This window comes from Hevea brasiliensis, chromosome 1 (assembly GCF_030052815.1).
Source record: "Hevea brasiliensis isolate MT/VB/25A 57/8 chromosome 1, ASM3005281v1, whole genome shotgun sequence".
Lineage (NCBI taxonomy): Eukaryota > Viridiplantae > Streptophyta > Magnoliopsida > Malpighiales > Euphorbiaceae > Hevea > Hevea brasiliensis.
In genome coordinates, this window is record NC_079493.1 from 122,370,440 (window position 1) to 122,387,665 (window position 17,226).

Genomic DNA, 17,226 nt, shown 5'->3' on the forward strand with positions numbered 1-17,226 from the left:
TAAAATTTTTTAAAGAAGAGATTGGAGTATATGATGAATAAAAATTATTTAATATTAAAATTATTATTTTTAATATTTTATTATTAAAAATAAGGGAAAATAATTTTATAATTTTTTTAAAAAAAGTTGGATTCATAAAAAATTATCTATGTTTAATTTAAAACTTAATTTTAAATTTATTTATCAAAAGTATAAGAATTTATTTAATTTTTTTTCCTCCAAAAATCACAATATATTGTCATTCATAGCCAAATTTGTGAAAAAGATGAAATGGGAAACTTGCACGAGTAACCAAGTTTTGATTTCTACTTACATATGAAGTTGCTCATCTCATGGGCATTAAAAGGGCACACTTTTCTCCCTACTTGCTAGCTAAGTTTACTTTTCAGTGACCCCTGTTGAGGGCTTCATGTTTTACTTTTATGATGTTCCCGAAACTGGTTTCTTGATGAAATCCAACGGTGATGAGACGATAGTACATCGAGATTAATGGTCTCTCGTCCAAACGTCAGGTCGTTTTACCAAACTCTTCCAGTCTTCTTCATTTTTCCATATTCTTTCTTGGCTCACGTGTCCACCTTTTCAGAGCGAGTAAAGGGTTTTTTTCTACTTCACAGGAGTAACTAGGCGCTAAAAGCTTAAACCACCGTCTCTTATTCTGCGCCTATTCTACGAAAACGACATCGTTCGGTAACTTGTGGGGCCATTTGGGAGCACTTTGCATCATCTGAAAGCGAGTATCTGAGCTACTCCACCGTGGAGCGAGTAGCCATCACACCTGAAAAAATATAAAAACACACGCACGCAGAGAGCTCACCGTTATAACAAACGAAAATTCCCTCCTCTCTGTTTCTGTCTCTTCAGAAGGCAAAAACCCTTCCCTCTCCTACTCCAATTCTCTCTCTCTCTCTCTCTCTCTCTCTCTCTCTCTCTCTCTCTCTCTCCCCGCCCCCTCTGTTTGTGCGTTGAGAGCAAGACAATCAATGGCGGCGGCACCGTTACTGCATGCAGCGGCCGACCTGCGACAGAAGACGTCGCTGTATGTGGGTGATTTGCATCCGGAAGTCACAGAAATGGACCTGAGAACTGTGTTTTGCTCCGTGTGTCCCTTTTTCACTCTTCGTCTCTGCCGTTGCGCTTTCACCGGCAAGTCTCTTTGTTACGGCTACGTCAACTTCTACTCTCACATGCAAGGTATAATCCATTGTCGATCGCCACATTCCCTGTGCAAGAGGAATTTCTTGGATTCTTGGTCGTTTCTCTGTTTCTCTTTCTACGAACTTTTAACCTCTCTCTGTACACATTTACGTGGATGCATATGTGTGATTTTATGGAGATTTGGTTTTCTGTTCTCCAAAAAAGGAGATTTGGGTTTTGGTTCTTCACTAACGAGAATTTGGGTGGTTTTTATGTTTCTCTGTACTCCGTTTCTTTTGCAAACAACCATTTCTTGTAGATTTTCTTTCATCTTTCTGTTGTGTGTATGCATTGGCGTGATCTTTAGTTCTTTTTGGCACTGTTGAAGCTCTGTTTCTGTTTATCTCTTACTCCCCCTACAATCAATTTCTGTGGGAAGAAAATCTCTATTTCTGTATATGTATATGTATATGTTTTCTTTCATGTAGTTTTGTGCTTGGGTACAGTCTTTCAGAATTTAGCTCTGTTTGTTTTTTTACAACCTTCCTCCGATACTTCTATTGCTGCGTTTCTTCTTTAGTTCCACGGTTTTGTGCTTGGGATTAGGGAAGTATGCTTTTTTGAGACTCTCTGTTTCATCTTCTGATCTGTCTCCTTATATTTTTTCAATGTATGCTTGTTTGTCTGGTTCGTGGGGTTTTTCTTTTTTCCCCGGTTGTGCGGTTTGAATACTCTTCATCTTCTTTTCAGTCTCTGTTTTATTCTGAAATTTCTTTCCATGTGAGTGTATATTTTATTGGAAGCGGGCTATTGTAATGTTATCTTCCCTCACTGCATGTTTGCGTGAATATTATATGTCTATTATTGGTTTGAAATTTGTTTCTCGGCTGTTTATTATCTCTCTATACGCCGTGGTCTTTTGCATTTATAGTTGAGCTTTGGATAAATTCTTATCTATCTCTATCTGTAGGTCTCTGCATATGAATAGGATTTATTTTTCCAGTTCAATTTCTTTATTCTGCTGACATTGCTTTTAGTTCTCAAAATCAACCTTTGAGCACATGTGAATATATTTTGCCTAAAACTTCACCACTCTGCATGTATTCACCCCTACACTTGATTTCCTGGTTCATATATTTGACATGATTATAATATCGGTATTTTTGGCTCCCATGTTGACATATTGTTGCAAACTATAGGTTGTATTCTTGTTCATGCTGGGTTGTGCTTCTCTTCATTATTAAAGTCTGTCTTTTCTGTTTTGCGTGATGAACTCTAATTCATTTTTCCATTTAAATTTCTTTGACTTCATTATGGATAATTAACCCAGTTTGATTTGAATGCTGGTGAGAGTTAAGGAAAACTGAAAATTACTCTTATGCTGTTGTGATTTTCAGAAAATATCCACTCAGGCCAGGCTAAATGATCTTTTTGGGTAGAATATATCCCCTAGAATGATATGTTTAGTCCTTGGATTGTTTATTTTATTTTATTTTATTTTATTTTTCAGGGGGGTGGGGCGTGGGGTTGTGTTCTGGTTGAAAATTGGTTCTAATGGCACTTTATGCTGCCTTTTCTATTTCCATCAGCATCTGAAGCTTTGCGCAAACTAAATCACATGTACTTGAAGGGAAAATCCATGAGGTTAATGTGGTGTCAGAGGGACCCTTTTGCAAGAAAGAGCGGCATTGGCAATCTTTTTGTGAAGAATCTAGACTCTTCAATTGATAGTGCTCGCTTGGAGAGCATGTTCTGCAAGTTTGGGACTATACTTTCTTGCAAGGTGGCTGAAGAACATGGCAAGAGTAAGGGTTTTGGGTTTGTCCAGTTTGATTCAGAGTATTCTGCCCTGGCTGCTCGAAGTGCTCTCCATGATACTATGCTTGAAGGGAAGAAACTGTGAGTCCCCTTTACCTGGTCTCTCGATTTCTTTGATTACCCTAATTATCATTTCTTCAAGTGCTCAATGGATTGCATATTTTGACTTCTAGTATTTTTATTTATTTATCTATTTTGTGGGAGGGGGGGAGGGGCTTTAATTCTGTGCTCTTGTATGCTTCTTTGAATTACTGAGTTTTCATTAATAGGCCTCTTGTTCACTGGCAGAAACAAAAGAAGATATAGGCAAATTGTTTAGAAGTGCATAATGTCTCTTCTGTTTTTGAGAACTAAATGGTGCTTGGTTTTTTCCCTTCTTGATGGGAATCCAATACATAGAAGCAATGATCTTTTATGTTGCTGAAGTTTCTAGAAAATCAAAGTTGCCTTAATGAGGCGAAATATTGCAAAACCTGTGTTTTGGCATGGTAATTGGAGTTTTAATAGTCATAAGATGAATGTATGGCTCAAAGTTTTATTTTGTTTATTCCCTAATTAATTATTTTGTTTGTTCACTAATTGATTGCAATTTTAAGTCACCTAACAGAGATGACTTGCATTCCCAAATTGATTGCTTGGTGATTGCTTTTATTCTATGCAATTGATCTAACAAGACTTCTTATCGATTGTACATGTGGTTTGCTGACATTTTCTTTTCCATTTGTACATGTATTGATATCAATTCTGCTGCCAATTTTGGATGAGCAGATTGTCTTTTCCACATTGATTGATTTTTAATGGCTAGTTTTATTTAGCTTTTGTTGATCTTATATTACATGTTCTTCTCAGGTATGTATCCAAATTCATCAAGAAAAGTGAGAGGACAGCACCCACACTTTCTGAAGAATCAAACTTTACAAATCTTTATGTTAAAAATCTGGCTGATAACATAACAGAGGATACCCTTCAAAACATGTTTGCTGTATTTGGGAAGGTTTGTAATGTTGTCATCATGAAGGATCATGAAGGGACGTCAAGAGGTTTTGGATTTGTCAACTTTGATTCACCAGAAGGTGCTAAAAAAGCTGTTGATGCTTTGAATGGTTCCCTACTAGGTAAATTTTTGAACGTATTCCTCCCTGTTTCCTTTGCTCATTCATTTTAAATTAGGCAAGTCAACAAATAAAATGATTTTATGAATCAGGTTCTAGGACTTTGTTTGTGGGAAGAGCCCAAAAGAAAGCTGAGAGAATAAAGATATTACAACATGCAGACAAGGATATTTTCAACAACCATATTGAGAAGTTGAAGTTATCAAATGTGTATGTGAAGAATCTTGATGTACGCATTGATGACAACAAATTACGAGAAATATTCAGTGCCTGTGGAAAGATAGTTTCAGCAAAAGTGATGCGGTATGATAATGGAGTAAGTAGAAAATTTGGATTTGTGTGTTTCTCAAGTCCTGAAGAAGCAAAGAAAGCTCTGAACACTCTGAATGGTAAGCTACTAATTCTTCCTCTCTTTTCATATTGCTTATATTTATCTGTTCATAATAAGTTTCCTTGCTACCTAATGTTACTATTGTCTTAGGAATCATGTTTGGGAGGAAGTCTCTCTATGTGGCAATAGCCCGGTGTAGAAGAGATCGCCACCCGGAACAGGGGAAGTATTTTGCTGCACGCCAGTCTCAGTCATTGTATCCTTCTAACTGCAATGTTATTGCACCTCCAATTGGCCCACCATATTACAATTTGCCTACTTTCCATCCACCAATCTCTTTCCGACAGCATCCTATCTCATACCAGAATTTTGGTGCAAATATGGGTGTCCAGTGTCCACTAGGAGTGGAGAATTACCAGCAACAGTTTTACTCATATGTAAGGATTCTCTTTTATGTTACTGACATTTCATGAATAGACCTCTTTTTATTTCAGTTATTCTTATGTACTTACAAAAAATGACAGTTTCCTTTGGGACAAACACACCAACAACTCAGAACCCCTCTGCCCAGTTCTGACAACCGCATGTGAGTCCTAACTTACCTTTTTAAGGAAAGGAGATCTTCTACATTACTGTATCTAAATCTGTCTTATTTTATTTTATTTTAGCTTTTGAGAAGACTTATCGTAGTGCAAACAGTTGTGATTATTTATTCATATTGAGGTTTAAAGAACAAAATCTTAATTGATGTGCAATTCATTTCCTAATGTTGCTTCTTTCCTGATTTTGCATTATGCTGTTAGTTTCATTTGCTCATTTCTTCCCTGATTTCTGTTAAATTTTTTCTTTGTAGTCTGTAAATCATGCTATCTCAAATCTTTGTGATCAAAATCTGAACTATGGATATTCTGGGATTCAAAAATTTTGGCTCTACCAAAAGGCGGAACAAGAAAGGTGGAGCTACTCGAGCTACTAGAGTTGGTGGCTTTTCCAGTTTCTAACATTCTCAATGCTAAATGTATTTCTTTTCTTTTAAAAAAAAGAAATGTTCTCTAGTTGCTCGGTAAATCTTTACTAGGAAAGACCACCATCAGTTTTGTCATATAGAACATGGGATTTTATGACAATGCCTTTTGCCCTCCTACTTCTAACATATGTTTGGCTTGGCTGTGATGCGGAGAAATAACAAATGGGAGAAAATTTTATGTGCGCTTGATTTCTTGGAGCTGAATTTTGTGTTATAAGTAAAAGTATGTTGTTCCATTCCAAATTGATTTTGTTTCCATAACTACACAAAATCAATGATCTAAAATTACAAATCTTTTCCAGCTCTTTCTGCTAAATGATATCATCTTGACATCTAAGAATAAAATCAAGAAGAGAAATTTGAAGTTGAACTTCTCATAGAAGGAAATAAGTTTTCTTCAGCTACATGAAATTGAAGACGAGCTTTTACGATATTTTTTGGTTATGACAGTAGTAGATATACCACAAGAGGGATATGTTATACGGATAAAAGTTTTATGCGTCAAGCGTCAAAGGAGAGCAAAGCCCTGAACAATGAGTGCATCTGCAAGAACCTGATTAGCTGCCTGAGATGGATGGACACTGTCCCAAAATACATATTGGGTGGCATTGGGGCAAGTGCCTGGAGACTTTGGATTGCACAACAATATTGTCGTCTCTATAGTCCCTGTCCCACAGCAACCTCTTTTTGCTTCCACAAAGCCTACCAAACATTATAGAAAAGATTGTTACTATGATCCAATAAACTCAAATTTGCTTCTCTTAGTGTTCCTAAATTTGTTACCATTAGCTGAAGGAGATATAACAAGGTCATAGAGTGGCTTGAAGATGTCGAAGACGACAATTCTTAGATCAGGAAGTTGCTTTTGGAGACTTGTAGCAGCTGAGTTTATCTTCTTGTTAAATTGCTGGGCATCAGCGTTGATCCTGGAAACACACCCACTCTCATGAAATCCAAATAAAGTGCGAGCTGCAGGAAGGCAGCCCAATGGTGGGAGTGAAGTTACACCAAGTCTTCTAGCACCTGAACCATACAAGTCCTGTTTTCCAAGCAGAGCTTTCTCAAAAAGATTTATGGCATTTTTTGCTACTAAATTTCACTTTGCATGTTCTACACAGAAGTAGGAGAAAAATTTAGAAATGATGGATAGCGGTAATTAGCAGATACCTTAACAAAGCTTGTAAATGCACCGACTAGGAGTGAGCCATACTGATCAGGAGTATAGAGCTTGTTTAACAAAGGATTGACATAATAGTTCTGGAGGAAGTCACTACTTCCTGCACTCAATAAATAGAGTGCATCCTTGATGATTGATGCTGATTTGTTACATCCAGCCACCTTTGCTAGCTTACTCTTGTATTCCTTGAAGTAGTGTAACTGTTGAGACAATGGAATTGCATGCTGCAAACCAAAGTTTGAATATTGTTAGAGAAATTAGACTTTATATTAATGAATAATTATTTTCATAAATAAGATTAAAAAAAATAATTCACATTTAATGTCGCAGCTTTTTCATCGTAACCAGATGCAGCTGATGCAAAGTTTGCTCCTATAAGAAGGTTTTTTCCTGATGCATCTGGGCTAAGATATGCAGGTGGATAAGTCTTGAACCCAAGAGTTTCAGCTGCAAAAAAATAAATCATTAATGCATTGATGCATAATTTAAATTTTATAAGCAGAATCATAGTGTAGGACTAACCCTTGATGATTGATCTGTGGTTACCTGTTATGTCGGTGGCTAATTTGCCATTGCAGAACCTACCTGTAGGCTCATGATTGATAAAGTCCCTTCCATAGGGAGGGTAATTGGCCTTGAAAATTGTAAGGAGATAGTCATTGTTCCCAACATCCACAGCTGAGTCCCCAAATGTAATGATCGCAGGAACAAGAGTCTCTTGTGCATACCCACGATTCAGGAATGCAAATGCCAAGACCAAAAGCCCCAAAACCATGGCTCCTCCTCTAGAGTAGATTTCCATTTTTCTGTACTTAGCCTGCAGTGAGCGTGAGGGTTTTTTCTGACTTGATTAGCCTGCAGTGTGCAGTGGGTGTGAGTGTTTTTTCTGACTTGACCCTTTTATAAGGAAACTTGAAAGTCACATAGCTATGGATTAGGCCTTTGATGGAGGAGGATGGAAGTTGAGAATTGCTCATAAATGTGAGCTGTTCAAGTGGCAATGTTAGCATTCATAGCATACATAACACAACTTTCAATGCATGCTAAGATGTTTGGTTTCTCTTGTAATATGTTTTGTTTCGATGAAAGTTTTTAAATGAATAAATTAAAAGAGATGAATTATGCATGAAAATCATAAATCATTATAAACATATTAAAATCTTATTAAATACAGATAATTTTCAGTAAATAAAGGAGTAAAAAGGGCAGAAACTTATTCATGTGTGATAATCATGAAGAACTTGTAGTAATGAAGGAGAAAAGTAAGGTAGTTGGGGGTGATAAAGGTTGGCGTGCATTTGTTAATGTGGGTTGTTCTAGCATTAGTCAACCATAGTGACATGCAGGTTGGCTCTATACCAGATATTGCAATTACACGCTGATTTTATGAAAATTTGCTTGCTTTTTATAAATTAAGTGGCGAATTAAAAAAAAAAATTTCTAAGGTCAATATATATAAAAAAAATTAAGATTAAGATTTTTTAATCGATTTTCTACTTGCAGAATGTCACGACCCAACCTATGGGCCGGACCGGCACTAGGACCTGGGCCAGCCTAAAGCCCCCGAGGCCCGTAGTAAGCCTAACTGTTCATTAACCCAACTCTAAGGCCCATTTGGGCCCAATTTCAAGAAACCAAACGGACAGAGTCCGGCCATAAAATGGACTTTCCAACGGATAGTTTTCGACTCACCCGACCTGTAAACATAATAAATACTCAATTAGGGAGCTCAGCTCACCCTCCACATACTCATATCCTCATAAAAATAAATGGGAGCTCAGCTCCCTCATCCAATCCATCAAACATACATATCATTATATGTTTACAGGTCCAACATGATAATAATATTACAGACCATAATCAAATAAATACTTCTAACACATGCGGAAATTCTAGGAGTAAATAAAATTACACAAATATTGATAAACAACCTGCGAAGGAGAAAAGCAGGTTAACCAAAAATAAAATCCTCCTGTAGCTTTGAAAAAAATATTGAACAGAGTGAGCGCTCGACTCAGAGTAAAATATAAATTTTAACCATAATCTATATAAATATCTAAATCTAATGCACCATTTAGAGTGAAATGCAACATCCACATCATTTTCACATCATAACATCTAAAAGGTAATTTGGAGCACTCACGCACTCGTAACATCAATCATAATATATGGGAGCCGATCCCTATACGACTCTCTTAAATCCAACCCGTGCCAAGAACTCATTTCTGACTTCCACTTAAATACCAAATCGGGTCCCAAATAAGAACTCAAGCCGTGTCTACCCCGAAGGACCGGGTCCCAGCGAAGAACTCAAGCCGTGTCTACCCGTCCTATCCATAGTCCACACCACATCACACGCACGCCAACGCACGCACACTGCTCCAAATTACCACAACAACATACATGGCACTTTAACATTTATCAATGCATCAAAAATCGTGCCTAGAGTTTAACTACATAAATATATGCATATAAGTGATGCATGGGCATGCTGAACATATAATAATATCGAAATTACAATTAAAATTAATATTCTACTCACAGACTTGACGGTGGTCACTGAGGCGGCTGGGCGGAGGAAGAAGGCTGTCCCGGCTCACCTGACAATTTTATTACAATCATTTAATAAATTTGACTCCATACAAACAAGGAAAAAGACCAAATACGTCCTAATTGCGTTTAAAATCCCAGAGTCTCCCTATACCTAGGACCTACCCAACCCGCAAAAGGGCTTAAAACACACTTCTATATCCACATATCCACAACTCAATCACGCCACACACCTCTCCCGCCCATTAAATCAATCATTCATCACAATATGTAAAATTTCAATTTAGTCCTTATAATTGATCATTTTTGCAAAATCGCTCAAATAAGCTCTAAAAATTATAAAACTCTGCCTCGCGGTCCTTAGAAATATTACTAAGCTATTGCAAAAGAATCGTAATTTTCTAAGCTACCACAAATATTTTATGGATTTTTAATCCTATTTAAGCACTAGAAAATTATGAAAAAGCAAGGTTCGGTTTACCTTTGCCGATTCCGATTTCGAACGCTCGATGCCCGACAATGGTGGGGTAGCCAAAACCTCGATCCACCCGAGACTTTTCCTAGTGTCTGTTCGCCGGAATTCACGCATCCGACAACCGCCGAATTTCCGCGAATTGAGGATACCTACACGAAGCCCAATAATAATATATAAAAATCGGGTGTTACATTCTCCTCCTTACGTAAAAATTCGCCCTCGAATTTTACACAAGGCGTAATAAAGTACATGATTACACATTGAATGATATGGTACTTGCTACGCATGTCCCGCTCGACTCCAGTGCACTCTTCCACCGATCGGCTCCTCCACAAAACCTTAACCATAAGGATCTGCTTTGATCTTAGCTATCTCACTTGGTAGTCCACTATGGCTACAGTGTTGCTCCTCAAATGTCAAGTTCTCCTTTAGTTCTATTACATCCGATCAGTAGTACATGAGAAGGATCGGAATGTATTTCGAGCATAGAGATGTGAAACACGGATGAACGTGAGAAAGGTTGGGTGGTAGCTCCAACCGTAGGCAATCGCTCCAACTCTATCCGTAACCTCAAAAGGTCCAATATACCGAGGTGCCAACTTGCCCTTCTTTCCAAATCTCATGACTCCTTCATTGGAAAAACCTTCAGAATACATAGTCGCCTTTGCAAACTCCACATCCCTCCGTCTGGGTCTACATAACTCTTCCGCCATCGAAAGTTTTGATCGTTCCTCGATTAAAGGAACTATCTCTCAAGTGTCTTGCACTAGGTCTACATCATGCACCTTCGCTTCCCCATTTCCGTCCTACAGAGAGAGACCTATACTTTCTTCCATATAGTGCCTCATAGGGTGGCATCCCTATCTGGAGTGATAATCGTTGTTGTAGGCAAACTCCACCAAAGCTAGCCGCTCATCCCATTGACCTCCAAAATCCAAAACACTCATGCAAAGCATGTCTTCGTTGTTTGGATTGTCCTTTCATCTGTCCGTGCATTCGAGGGTGGAAAGCCGTCGAAGTTCAATCGTGTGCCAAGTGCCTCTGCAACTTTCTCCAAAACCAGAAGTGAATGGGCCCTCATCGAGATATTATGGAAGCCGGAACTCCATGCAATCTGACTATTTCTCGAATGTAGAGCCGGGCGTACTGTGCCACAGAATATGTAATCTTCACAGGCAAGAAGTGAGATGATTTGGTCAAGCGGTCTACAATTACCCATATCGAGTCATATCCTCGCGTGGTACGAGGCAACCCATCACAAAATCCATAGAAATCATTTCCCACTTCCATTCCGGGATAGGAGCTCTTGCAACTTCCCCGACGGTCTCCGTGTTCAAACTTCACCTTCGACAAGTCAAGCACTTGGACACAAAGTCCGCTATGTCTCTCTTCATGCCATTCCACCAATAGCTATCTTTCACATCATAGTACATCTTGGTGGAACTGAGTGGACATTGCATGCTGTATAGTGTGCCTCTCGCATGATTTCATCTCGAGATTGTCCACATCGGGCACACATATCCTAGAACCTTGCACTAGGGCACCATCATTGGCAAATCCAAACTCACCACCTTCACCTTGTTGTACTCTTTCTATGATCTTCATTAATTGTTGGTCTCGTGTTGGGAAACTCTAACTCTATCTCGCAAGTCCGGCCTCACCGAAAAATGAGCCAACAAGACCCCTCATCTGAAAGATCTAGGATTAAACCTTGATCCATCAACTCATGTACTTTTGAATCAACGGTCTCTTCTCTCATGAAATGTGCGCCAAATCGCTGTAAGATTTTACGCTTAAAGCATCTGCTACTACATTAGCCTTCCTGTGGTGGTACCGATGGTGCAATCATAGTCTTCCGTAAGCTCCATCCATCTCCTCTGTCTCAAGTTTAAATCCCTCGTTGGAAGATGTACTTCAAACTCTTATAGTCGGTGTATATCTCGCACACTTCACCATACAGTAGTGTCTCCAGATTTTTAGTGCAAAGACTACACCGCCATTTCCAAATCATGGGTGGGATAGTTACGCTCATGCCTCTTCGTGCCTTGAAGCATAAGCCACTACTTTTCCATTCCGCATCAAAACACACCCTAGGCCAACTCAAGGCGTCCAAAGACACGGTGTATCCTTCACCGCTCATAGGTAGTGTTAACACAGGGCGATGGTTAGACACTCCTTATCCTCGTCATTATAACTGACTCTATCGAGCTCTCTTCCTGTCCTTTGCATCTTATCCACTTCCCTTTTCCTATTTTTGGTATTGTTGGTATCTTTTCAACCTGCTGTACTTATTCCTTAATTTTAGTCATATCTCATCCTTACACCTTTTCCTTAAAAGACGTCTATCACATCATCAACTTTAACTTTCTTTTTATTTCTTAGTCTTATCTTGATTACTAGTTCCATTACTTCGAAAATTCTAACCTTACGGCTTACTCCTGCCAGCATATTCTTCACCTTTTATAACACTTATAATTAACCATAGAAAATTCGTTTTTGTAACCCCTTTCCCAACTTAACTATCAGAACATTATCATTCCCTACCAGCCTTAGTAGGAAATTGCTCATCTTGGATGAATATGAGCCCCATAAACTATAAGTTCCATCCGAACTAACACTACTGTAGGAAATATGTGTCATGCCTTAATTCCAAACAAGATACTTCACGTGTTCATTCTCCTTAATATAATCATATATACTGCCCATAGCTTTCTAAACTTCAACCTCAAATTACCCATCAGCAACAATTTCATCTATTGAAACTCATCCATAAATAGTACTTCATCTAGCTCATAGTTTAAAACAGTCGCAAGCCTTAGTAGCTAACTCAATTTAACTCCTGTCATTACTCTGTTCGTCCTTTCATACTTAATACTAGGTATGCACTTACTGTCATTCTCATATCAGAAATTATGTATGAATTTGTGCCTACTAAACTCTCAATAACTAGGTCTCCTTGACTCGGTTCTGTTCCTTATATAACCTTCTAGAACCAAAAGCACAAGCTAAACTTGAAAAGAAAGAAAATATCCTCTTATATTCAACTACACCCGATTGTCATATTATAACGTTTCACCTAAGTTTCTTGGTCTTTCTCTCCAAATTTCATCATCTCCTAGCACAATTATGCTCTACTTATAAGGTATCATCTGCATGAACCCTTTACAGTACCATTTTCCTTCTTGACATAATATTTTATAATTTATTAACTTTACTTATACTCGAACTATGATTAATATCTATCATCGTTTTTATTGTGCCCTTAACTTTTGTTGATTCTGAAAGATTTCTCTCACTAATAAATTCTTCCAACACTAATTCCACCCTTATCTAGGGTTATTAATTTGATCCTTGAACTTTCTAGTGATTTATAACCATCCAGACTTGTCACTTTTCGTTCTACCCCTACTATTGTCCCGTGTTATTGCTTCACTACAAAGTGATTCTGTTGATCACACTAAAAATGTTTGCCTGACATTCATAACGAACCTCTAACTACCTTCTCACTATCTCAAAAGTTTAACCTAAAACCTATGTGTCATTATCTATCATTATTTTCCTCTCATCATACCTATTTGATCCCTTAGACTGACTTTTATTCAACTTACTGCTTACTAACTTCTCTTTCTCTACCTATTTAGGTAGTCCGCAATACCATCGCACACCTTCTAACATTTACTCATTATTATTGTATTCCATACCTCCATCACTTTTCTCACTAATGTGGTCCCATTTTGGGTTTTCCATCCTTGTCATTCTCCTTGCCAAGAATAACGCTTAGCCTATCCTATATCTTAACTTTGTTCCTTTTATTATGCGCTCTTTAGGTTGTCCTTTCATTTATTTCCTTTGTCTTACCCAAAATAGAACTTGACTATTCTATCCCTGGTTTCATTCTTTTTCCTAACATAATAGCAGTACTTGCTAACTATATCTTTCAGAGTCTCTATCGCGTTATCATATGTCTGTGCTACTCAGATTTGGTCCTTTGACCACTCTAGCTAGTACTTCCACTAGCATTTAGATTATATTGCATATGCAATCAATTGTCCAAACTTTTATTCTGCACTTTCTTTATCCATTGGCCTTCTGTGATTTATCTTCGCTAATTTATTACTCTTAACACTATTATAATTATTATTTTCCATGTTTACTCAACTAGCCAAAACTTAAGATTCCGGGCACCCAAACCTGTCATCCAATTCAAAGGACTTACATCCATCATGATCTGATTATATATGATTCCTATAATGGAACTTGTATCCTCTCCAGGATACCCGAGCCAACTACTCTCTACCACACTCTACAGTCCCATCTGGGACACTATTCCATAAGTCATCATTATCAGTAATAACCTTCGATCCATTCTGAAAAGATAGGACTATATCCTAACTTGCTGCAACAAAGGTACTACATCTACCACCTTGCCAGAACCATGTCAAGTTAATGACTCTTTTATCATATCATAGCTCTATAAATCATCAATTCATAGTTTCGACCTTCCCTAGGTAGTAGGGTTGCACTTTACATCTTGCTAATACACACAAGGTATCCTATTCTCACTAAGTTCTAAGCAAAACGTCTGTCATTCTGCAAAAATCATCCAAAATTCCATACCGAAGACTAGATGGTCTCACTCTATAGGTGTCACTTTTTACTTTGCAACTAGTCTGAAACCTCTGGTCTGTTGGCAACTCTTGATGTAACTCTAGCTCATGCTGGGGTAACTGAGTCACTGACTCTAGTTATCACCCAACTGTGACCTTTCAATATTCTAACTCTAGACTCTTAACCAAGAGTTCCCAACTCCTCTGCAAATACGTAACTCGCTCGGCATAATCTGTACCAAAACAAGCCATCTCAAACACCCTCATTATGGAGCACCATGGGGATGCACGCAGCTCTACACAATAATCTCATGTCGGTACTGTAATCTGCAGCTTACAGAGCAGACATCGAGAACATTGTATAGTTACTACGATACGTCCTGACAGACTAGGTCTCCTAATTTCTTATCTCTCATGAATCTTCTATTATCACAAACTTATTCTGACTGGGTCATCTACTGATGACTGCCAGTAGTGGTATCCTCATCCTTATCTAGGGCAACTGTACTTTTAAGACTCACTTTTATGTACTCGTGCCTTACACGAAATGGGCACACCATTTAAACCCATACTGACAAAAATATAACATTTCTTGGAGTACGTATCCTCATGATAGACCTCACACGTCTACTAACTCTATTTCACATTTCTATGTACTCCACGAAAATCAAGACACTAACTGAGGTAATCTTATATTTCCCGAAGTATAACGTAGAATCTAGAAACAAAGAATTACAGGAAAAGACGAAACAGAATCCTATACTCCGCATGTGACTCCTAGTAGACTCTTCCCAACACTTAGATGATTTTTCCCTATGAATCTGGAGCCTAAGCTCTGATACCACATTTGTCACGACCCAACCTATGGGCCGGACCGGCACTAGGACCTGGGCCAGCCTAAAGGCCCCGAGGCCCGTAGTAAGCCTAACTGTTCATTAACCCAACTCTAAGGCCCATTTGGGCCCAATTTCAAGAAACCAAACGGACAGAGTCCGGCCATAAAATGGACTTTCCAACGGGGAGTTTTCGACTCACCCGACCTGTAAACATAATAAATACTCAATTGGGGAGCTCAGCTCACCCTCCACATACTCATATCCTCATAAAATAAATGGGAGCTCAGCTCCCTCATCCAATCCATCAAACATACATATCATTATATGTTTACAGGTCCAACATGATAATAATATTACAGACCATAATCAAATAAATACTTCTAACACATGCGGAAATTCTAGGAGTAAATAAAATTACACAAATATTGATAAACAACCTGCGAAGGAGAAAAGCAGGTTAACCAAAAATAAAATCCTCCTGTAGCCTGAAAAAAATATTGAACAGGAGTGAGCGTTCGACTCAGATATTAAAATATAAATTTTAAACATAATCTCTATAACTTTCTAAATATAATGCACTCAGAGAGTGAAATGCAACATCCACATCATTTTCACATCATAACATCAAAAGGTAATTTGGAGCACTCACGCACCCTGTAACATCAATCATAATATATGGGAGCTGATCCCCTATACAGCTCTCTTAAATCCAACCTGGTGCCAGCGAAGAACTCAGCTCTGACTTCCACTTAAATACCAAATCGGGGTCCCAGCGAAGAACTCAAGCCGTGTCTACCCCGAAGGACCGGGTCCCAGCGAAGAACTCAAGCCGTGTCTACCCGTCCTATCCATAGTCCACACCACATCACACGCACGCCAACGCACGCACACTGCTCCAAATTACCACAACAACATACATGGCACTTTAACATTTATCAATGCATCAAAAATCGTGCCTAGAGTTTAACTACATAAATATATGCATATAAGTGATGCATGTTCATGATGAAAATATAATAATATCGAAATTACAATTAAAATTAATATTCTACTCACGCACTTGACGGTGGTCACCGAGGCGGTGGGCGGAGGAAGAAGGTCATCGGCTCACGACAATTTTATTACAATCATTTAATAAATTTGACTCCATACAAACAAGGAAAAGACCAAATACGCCCTAATTGCGAAAATCCGGCAGAGTCTCCTATACCTAGGACCTACCCAACCCGCAAAGGGCTTAAAACACACTTCTATATCCACATATCCACAACTCAATCACGTCACACAGCCCCTCCTGGGCCCATTAAATCAATCATTCATCACAATATGTAAAATTTCAATTTAGTCCTTATAATTGATCATTTTTGCAAAAACTGCTCAAATAAGCTCTAAAAATTATAAAACTCTGCCTCGCGGTCCTTAGAAATATTACTAAGCTATTGCAAAAAGAATCGTAATTTTCTAAGCTACCACAAATATTTTATGGATTTTTAATCCTATTTAAGCACTAGAAAATTATGAAAAAGCAAGGTTCGGGTTTACCTTTGCCGATTCCGATTTCGGGAACGCGCTCGGGATGCCTGACAATGGTGGGGTAGCCAAAACCTCGATCCAATTCGGAGACTTTTCCGGTAGCTGGTCTGTCTGGCCGGAAATTCACAGATCCGGACAACTGTCGAATTTCCGCGAATTGAGGATACCTACACGAAGCCCAATAATAATATATAAAAAATCAGGGGTGTTACACAGAAATATATATCTATTTTCAATCGATAAGTGTTGATAAAATGATAAGATGATAAGGTCTACTATACTTTAAAGAAAGGATTCAGATTTGATCCTTGAATAAAACATTGTTGAAAGGAGTCGTTACTAACATCGAAGAGATTATTCTTCTATGGTCTGTAAAATGGATATAGAGAATATCTGATATATAAAAAAAAAGAGGTTCAGTAATTAAATTTATGAGTGTCAATTTAGATAAATATATATAAAAAGAAGTATCAATTGACCTCTCAATTTTATTCGTACATCTATCAATGTATATACTACTAAAATGCTAGTAGCAAAATTTGGTATACAAAACAGTATTAGAGTTATCTCCAATATTATACGTTCTGAAATTTAAATTTTAATTAGGATTAAATTATTTAAAA

The 17,226-nt window shown here is 38.0% G+C and overlaps 2 protein-coding genes across 2 annotated transcripts; one reads left to right on the plus strand and one right to left on the minus strand.

Annotated features, from left to right (window-relative positions):
- Positions 1–884: 884 nt before the first annotated feature.
- On the plus strand, positions 885–5,614 carry LOC110649975 (uncharacterized). Its single transcript, XM_021804747.2, has 7 exons — positions 885–1,194; positions 2,727–3,036; positions 3,805–4,070; positions 4,160–4,456; positions 4,549–4,835; positions 4,923–4,984; positions 5,252–5,614. Exons 1-7 carry the CDS (start codon positions 984–986, stop codon positions 5,256–5,258), a joined length of 1,440 nt encoding a protein of 479 aa, XP_021660439.2. The 5' UTR covers positions 885–983; the 3' UTR covers positions 5,259–5,614.
- Positions 5,615–5,779: 165 nt separating this feature from the next.
- On the minus strand, positions 5,780–7,496 carry LOC110649976 (GDSL esterase/lipase APG). The gene is made up of 5 exons (XM_021804749.2): positions 7,149–7,496; positions 6,919–7,049; positions 6,593–6,826; positions 6,209–6,464; positions 5,780–6,127 (listed from the first exon to the last, which is right to left on the minus strand). Exons 1-5 carry the CDS (start codon positions 7,402–7,404, stop codon positions 5,934–5,936), a joined length of 1,071 nt encoding a protein of 356 aa, XP_021660441.1. The 5' UTR covers positions 7,405–7,496; the 3' UTR covers positions 5,780–5,933.
- Positions 7,497–17,226: the final 9,730 nt, after the last annotated feature.

Excerpts from the sequence above, each read along its gene's own strand:
- LOC110649976 (XM_021804749.2), bottom strand. The coding sequence starts at position 7,404 with ATGGAAATCTACTCTAGAGGAGGAGCCATGGTTTTGGGGCTTTTGGTC. Across the intron at positions 7,050-7,148 it reads ATTAGCCACCGACATAACAG|CTGAAACTCTTGGGTTCAAG; the intron begins GTAACCACAGAT and ends ATTTTTTTGCAG. Across the intron at positions 6,128-6,208 it reads TATATCTCCTTCAGCTAATG|GCTTTGTGGAAGCAAAAAGA; the intron begins GTAACAAATTTA and ends AATGTTTGGTAG.
- LOC110649975 (XM_021804747.2), top strand. The coding sequence starts at position 984 with ATGGCGGCGGCACCGTTACTGCATGCAGCGGCCGACCTGCGACAGAAG. Across the intron at positions 4,457-4,548 it reads AGCTCTGAACACTCTGAATG|GAATCATGTTTGGGAGGAAG; the intron begins GTAAGCTACTAA and ends CTATTGTCTTAG. Across the intron at positions 4,836-4,922 it reads AGCAACAGTTTTACTCATAT|TTTCCTTTGGGACAAACACA; the intron begins GTAAGGATTCTC and ends AAAAAATGACAG.